The sequence below is a fragment of the Myotis davidii genome, unplaced genomic scaffold (genome assembly GCF_000327345.1).
Source record: "Myotis davidii unplaced genomic scaffold, ASM32734v1 scaffold600, whole genome shotgun sequence".
NCBI lineage: Eukaryota > Metazoa > Chordata > Mammalia > Chiroptera > Vespertilionidae > Myotis > Myotis davidii.
Window position 1 is genome coordinate 488,492 of NW_006291976.1, and position 6,897 is coordinate 495,388.

At 40.4% G+C, this 6,897-nt stretch overlaps 1 protein-coding gene across 1 annotated transcript in view; it reads left to right on the forward strand.

Annotated features, from left to right (window-relative positions):
* Nucleotides 1–377: 377 nt before the first annotated feature.
* GUCY1A2 (guanylate cyclase 1, soluble, alpha 2) overlaps nt 378–6,897 on the forward strand; it is a 237,160-nt gene continuing 230,640 nt past the window's right edge. The window contains exons 1-2 of the mRNA XM_006765341.1: nt 378–420; nt 4,852–5,051. Of these exons, the coding sequence (XP_006765404.1) occupies nt 378–420; nt 4,852–5,051 (243 nt within the window). The remainder of the gene's footprint in view (nt 421–4,851; nt 5,052–6,897) is intronic.

Genomic DNA, 6,897 nt, shown 5'->3' on the forward strand with positions numbered 1-6,897 from the left:
TTCACCAACTATATTGTCTTTAACCCCTGACAACGTAAGGCATTTTTCTTCTTAACTTTCCTCACTTCAGGGCTGTGAAAAAATGATGTGCCGACCTATACTTCCCATGCAGAAGAGCCACAGGCATTGAATGGTACCTGCTTGGAGTTTACCAAGCATATTTTAAATACACATTATCCCACCCTGATTCGCCCAGGAAATGCATGCTGTGGCAGGACCAGGATTAATGATCAACTCAACTTAAAGATAAGGAAACAAAAGCTCAGAGAGGACGGGTAACTTGCCCAAAGTCAAGAAGCTAGTAACCATCTACATTTTGGAGCCTCGTTCTCCTGTTTCAGGTCCTAAGTTCTTTCTATTCCGACATATCTCTCGACATGTCCATGAATTGTTGCATCCCAACATACAGCATTGTTCAGGGTAGGTTCCCTATTTCATTTCCCATATGTTTCCTACTTTGTGACTTGCTAAGGGGTGGTAGCAATATCCTGTTGGTTTTTTTTCTTGTTTTAAAATATTTATCTTTATTGTTGAAAGTTTTACAGATGTTACCCGTCCCCCCCCCCCCAATTGATCCCCTCCATCCCTCCTGTTGGTTTTCTTGAATTTTACCTCCTCTCACCAGCTGTTTAGTTCCTGACTGTGCTATAAGTCCACACAACACAGGCTTATAGAGTTAAAGAAATGACAAAGGTCTCTTTCTCCATCAGACTCTGCCTCTAGGCTGACCTAGTTTGCCTTTCCACTGTCATGTTTGTATGCTCCAGGCTCCCATGATGGAGGTAGCTAGGACCAGATTGACAAAAGCCATCATCACTGCCAACATCTGAGCTTATGCTGCAGAGTCTGGGAAGGGCAATGATGTTACTTGTACATAGTTTGCTTTCTGAATATGAAAGAAGTCATGATTATCATAGAAATAGTTACATGCATAAGGGTCTATAGTTCTCTTCATAGATTGTATATAATTGTGCACACCCATTCATACACATATTTAACAAATTATTATTAGAAGAAACAAGGAAGTAATATAATAGTGTTTGTTTGATGGATTAATACCTAGATTAAGAGATGTGCTCAGAGTTAAGTGACAAAAAAGGTATGACTTTCCATGTCATGTCGTACTAGTGTTCTGCTGCCTGCATGTTTTTGTCCTGAAGGAAGTGTGATTATCTGTACCTCAGCTTAGGAAAGTCGTGCATCATAAACACTGATGACATGGCAGTCCTTATCTGCCGAACATCTGCCTGGTAAGCACCTTTCATAGTCATTTGGATCACCCGATTATAGTCAACACTCAATCTTATTATTTTAGACCCTCGTCGAGTTTTATCTTCCAAGAGAGGTTGAAACAGAGCTGGGCAGCATCTGAGACCCTTAAACTCCAAGTATTTGTGCTGGTCATGGTCCGGAGGTAATCAGACTCTCAGCCACTGACTGGCTAAACAAAATGCCCATGGTTCTTTGGTTGGCATCTGATGACAATTATTTACATTGAGCAATAACTGTGAAATGAGGCTGATTACTCAAAGTCTGCATGGTCAGCACTTTCTTACCTGTTCATGAGGAACCAAGCCATAATCAAAAGTTTGCTTTAATCCAGTTAGAGTCAAAGCAAAACGACTTTCATCCCAAATTGTTCAGTGCACTGTAGAGAGCTGTCTGATGGCAGGGGAGGCCTTGCGCTTGAGAGGTGGCACTCCACGTCTGTTTATAAGACTCCCTTTTTCGTAAAGATGGTTGAAGAATTTTCCTTACATTAGGAATAATCTTTCTCAATGTGACAGAGGGCCAATATCCCCCTGAACAGTATTAGATGCAATGTTTCATAAATGATTCCCCTTCCTTCTCTTTCCTATGGGTGCTCTCTCTAACTGCACCTTCCCCCCCATCTCCACTCTCTTTCATCTCTTTTACCTTTGTTCATTCTATTGTCCAGTGGCCACTTTGCTCAGAGCTATATACCCTAGCTGGTGACTGGAGGTCATTCTCTATCACCCAGTTACAAATTACTGTTTAAGCAGTGTGTTTAGGGTTGACAAAACATTTTCCTGTTTTACGTGTTAATTGTATATTTTAACTGTCAGGCAGAAATATTACTTCCTTTATTTCTGGGCTCTGGTTAGGAAACACTTCACTGTTGCTCCAACTACTGGAAACAACAGGGACTTCTTTGGAAATGCTGGAGTGGAGGCCGCAAAGGTGTTTGAAAAGGCTAGACATTATTTCTGACATGAAGGCTGTTGCTATCCTGTGTGGTACTCCAGAGTCGAAAAGACACTAATTAGCTTTGCAGCATCTCACTGGCATCTTTGGGATGTGAGGCAAGCCGGGCAACAGTCCTAAATGTTAGACATGGGCAGTTCGTTTCAATTTAACAATTTTTGACTACTTCCTCATCAAGAGATTCCACACCCCCCCATAGGATCATCACATGACACATATTTGTATAATACTTTATAGTTTTATTTCATTTTGACCTTATAACAACCCTGATAAATACTATGCTAGTAATTTTTTTATTTTTATCAGAAAAGAAATTGAGGTTCAGAAAAGTAAATGGCTGCATCCAAAAATCACACAATCTAGCCAAGATGGCTTCTTTTCAACTGTAACCTTTCCTGCCTCTGTGAGGACAGAACATTGCTGTTCAGAGGAGCAGATTAAAAGCTTGGCCCTGGGAGGCCCTCAGACATAGATGAGACGCATCCATAGACTCAGATGCTTAGGACTGAAGTGACTTCGGGCAAGTTTTTTTGAACTCCCCTGGGTTTCGTTTTCACATTTATAAAATTGGGGTAACACCTTCCTCTCTCGTGGGATATTTATGAAGATTAAGTAAGTTGCTGCCTGTAGCATGTTAGGCACAACTTAATATTGTTGATGGCTGCTACAGTGTTTAATCCAGGAAGCTTACCCTTATTTCACTTTGCATACAGAGTCAGCCCCACGCCACCTGTGAGATTCTGCTTGGTTTAAGGGTTCAGGACTGGAGCCATGTCTCTTCAAATGTTTGAAATACAGCAGGACTCATTTTCCTGACAGTGTCTAGAAGTGATACCACCTTGTCTCATAGGCAGTATTTGTAGTCAGAGGACCGAGTGGCCACGATGACCAGTGGAGCGTGTTTCTCCTGAAGTTCTCCTATTAAGAAGTTAATGATGATACTAGAGCTATTTAAATAAAAATGACAACATTGATATATTGGGGAAAACAATTTTACATCATTTTCATATTCATTAAAAAACAACAACACCACAAAAGGAAATAAGAGATTTCGGATAGATACATGGAAGAATTTCCTAATAGTCACCAAAATGCAATGTTACCAACGTGAGCAGCAGGAGATCGAAGTCTTGTTGGCAGTTCTTCCAGCTGAGGCAAACCACTTTGACCTTTCTGAATCTTGGCTTTTTCCTCTGTAAAATGTGGATTTGTGGGTAATGATATTTGAGACTCATGATGTTCACGAATATCTAAGAAGTAAAGGAAAAGAGAGTGATTTGTATACTGGTGTTAGTTTTCTGGAGTTCACTGAAAACATCAGGTATTCTTGGATGACTTATGTGTGCTCTTGTCTGAAGGTAGGTAAAGGATTAATAAATAATTAACTCTTTGGATCTATTTCAGTTGAAGGGATGTATGTTTTCAGTTTAAATTAGTATTGATGGTATTAAGTCTTATATCAAATCAAATTCAGTGGCTGTTTTTAGAAAGACATTAAAGTAAAATTAGAAAATACTTGGAAGGAAAACACATCCGTTGTATAGAAATACTTAATTACCATATTGATTATACGTTAAGTACATTCAGTTACAGTAAATAATTACAATGATAATAACCACTGTGCTTTGCTAACTAGAACATACTCCTAACAAGACCAGGGTTATCAGTTTGAATCCCTTTATGGGTCAATTAGCATGATATCAACCTTCACCCTAAGCTCTCATGAAGGCACTGAGATGTGCACCCATGTTCACAAAGAGAATAAAGTGGATTTTAGATTGAAATCATGCAGATGTTCAACCAGTATGGTAGAGGAATTCTATATTGTAATGCATCTCTAGCTTTTATTTTTTTTCCTTGTAACAGTTATTATTTTTGCCTTTCATAATTCATTATCTGGATTACTGATAGAGGCAGAAAAACGGTAGTAGGTGTTAACTTCAGTTCAGCAATCTTGGTACTTGAGTTCTGGCTAAGAAGGAATTCAGAGCCAACACTCAAACAATAAGAGAAGGTTTTTCTAGAAAGTCACAGAGGTAGAAGAAGTGAGCCATAGAAGAAATGGGCTGCCCTGGCTGGTTTGACTCAGTGGATAGAGTGTTAGCCTGTGGACCGAAGGGTCTGGGGTTTGATTCTGGTCAGGAGCACATGCCTGGGTTGTGGGATTGAACCCCAGTAGGGGGTGTGCGGGAGGCAGCCGATTGATGAGTCTCTCTCATTGATGTTTCTGTCTCTTTTTCCCTCTACATTCCTCTCTGAAGTCAATAAAAACATATTTAAAAAAAAAGATGTTGAAGACTTACTCAATATAAGGAAGAGCAGCATGGATACTAGCCAGAATAGTTAAAAAAAGAAGAAGAAATGGGCTTAGAGAACAAGTTACAGAGGCAAAAGAAGAGCTTAGAGCTTAGGAGAGAGACTGAGAGATATGTGCCTTGAGAGAGGAAAGCGGGAGGAAAGGCTCTGGAAAAAGAGAGAGAAAGAGCATGTCCTGGGATGGGAAAAGGCTCAGACCTGCTCTAGAGAGAGACCAGCTGGGTCCTGCGTCCTGAGGGCTTTTATTTGAGGCCTCAGGGGAAGGATCCCAATAGAGTTTTCATCAGCTTTCCAGGTGTGTCTCCTCAGGGACAGGGTCTCCACTGATTGGTTGGCATCAAGGAAGGGGGTCATCAGTCAATGCAGCTGGTCCTGACTTCAGCCATGGCATCCCTCTATCTGGTTTTACTGCTCTTCTGGTCCTGGAGCTGAAACACAGCCGAGGCCTAGATGTCATCGCCAAGGCTTGTAGTTTGCCTGTTGCTAGGCACCTGGGGCTCTCCACCCTGGTAACACTCCGCACCTGGCCCCTCCTTCCTAGTCTCATGCCCATCTAACTGCCTACTACACTACCAGTTTTGTTTGGCAGGGCACTAGTGTCCATCACTTGCAATGGCCTTCCAAGTTGCCTGAAAGGTGGTTTAGTTACCAGTCTGTTCTGACCCTCTGTGTACCAGGGCTGAACTTTGCAATCTTTACTTCAAAACAACCCTGAGAATACAAACTTCTTTTTTTTAAATTTTGTTTTATTGCTTAAAGTATTACAAAGAGTATTCCATATGTCTCCTTTTTTTTTTCTCCCCTTGACCTTCCCCTGGCCTCCCCTACCCCCCACTGTCTTGTGTCCATTAATTATGCTTATATGCATGCATACAAGAGATCATTTTTCAGATGGGAAAATGTAGGCATTCCTCCTCTCCCCCCTCCCCACAATGTTCCTTACTCCCAGGTGAAGATATTTGGGCTAATTTTATAAAAAGGTCAATAGCACAGCTGGGTTTGAAATACAGAGGTCCTGACTCAAAGTTCTATATTTAATTTGCAGTCTGGTTTTTTTTTTCCCCCTTTTGGTTTATATGTAATAAGTTTGTCCAAAGGCTGGGAAAATGAATGAACATTGTATCTGGATATTTAGCAAGATTAATGATTATTACAATTACATCTCTTTCAGAAGTAATTAATCTGGTTGTTTGAAGTGACTTATTATTTTTACCAGTTTTATTAATAATACCAATCATGTAATTTGATCCATTGGTGTCTAAGAGCTAGCCACAAAGACAGGGTGTCTATCTACCATTATAATTTTGATCACTTTAAATGATGGAATTTGGCATATCATGTTCTCGTAAGAAAAATGCTTTTATGTGGTAGAGATCTTCATTTGAGGCTTGGAGGATGATGAGAAGGGTTCTTTGCCCTCCAATTTATCCCTCACAGATAAGCCTATTTACCCAAATTCCACCATCGGTGGTTCAGACCATCTTACATAATGTAGAGAAGCTCATTCACACCATCATCTGTCTTAAGGAGTGAGGATCGAGGGCTCGAGGAAATGGAGGCATGATTGCTCCTAAGTGTCATCTGAGATCAGTGTACTAAGGGGATTTGAAATTTTGTTGAGGGAAGGAAAGAGAATATACAATAATGATTTGGGAGTTCAGATGTGGTGGCCGGGATTCGACTTATCAGAATGCACCTTAAATACAAGTCAGCTCAAAATTGAATGCTGATGTCAGTGCACGAGAGTGAAGTAATTGTGAAGGACATTTAAAAAATCCTTTATATATACCACAAGCAATATAGTTATTTGTTTAACAAATTCATATTGATTATAAGCCATTATTGACAGCTAATAAATGGAACTGTGTTGAATTTAGCAGTTATGTGTGAACATCTCTCAGAAGCTTACTTCTCTTTCCTTTTTTTTTTATTTGAGAGAGAGGAGAGAGAGAGAGAGAGAGAGAGAGAGAGAGAGAAGAGAGAGAAACATCGAATGTGCCCCAACTTGAGATCAAACCTGAAACCTGGGTCTGTGCTCTGATCATGAAGCGAACCTGCCGCCTTTTGGTGCACAGGATGATATACACTGGCCAGGGCAGAAGCTCACTTCTCTTGGTATTTGGATAAACTACTCTCAGTAAGGCTGACTTATTCAGGAATGGTTTATGGAGTATTGCTCTTGATCATCATGTTTATAGTACCCAAACCCTGATAATACATGAGAAGCAATCCGAACCCCAGACTAGTTGGATTGGAAAATTTGGGAGTGGCGCTCAGATATTGGTATTTCTTATAAGCTCCCCTGGTGACTTTAATGTGCAGACAGAATTGAAAACCATTGGCTTAGAGCATTAG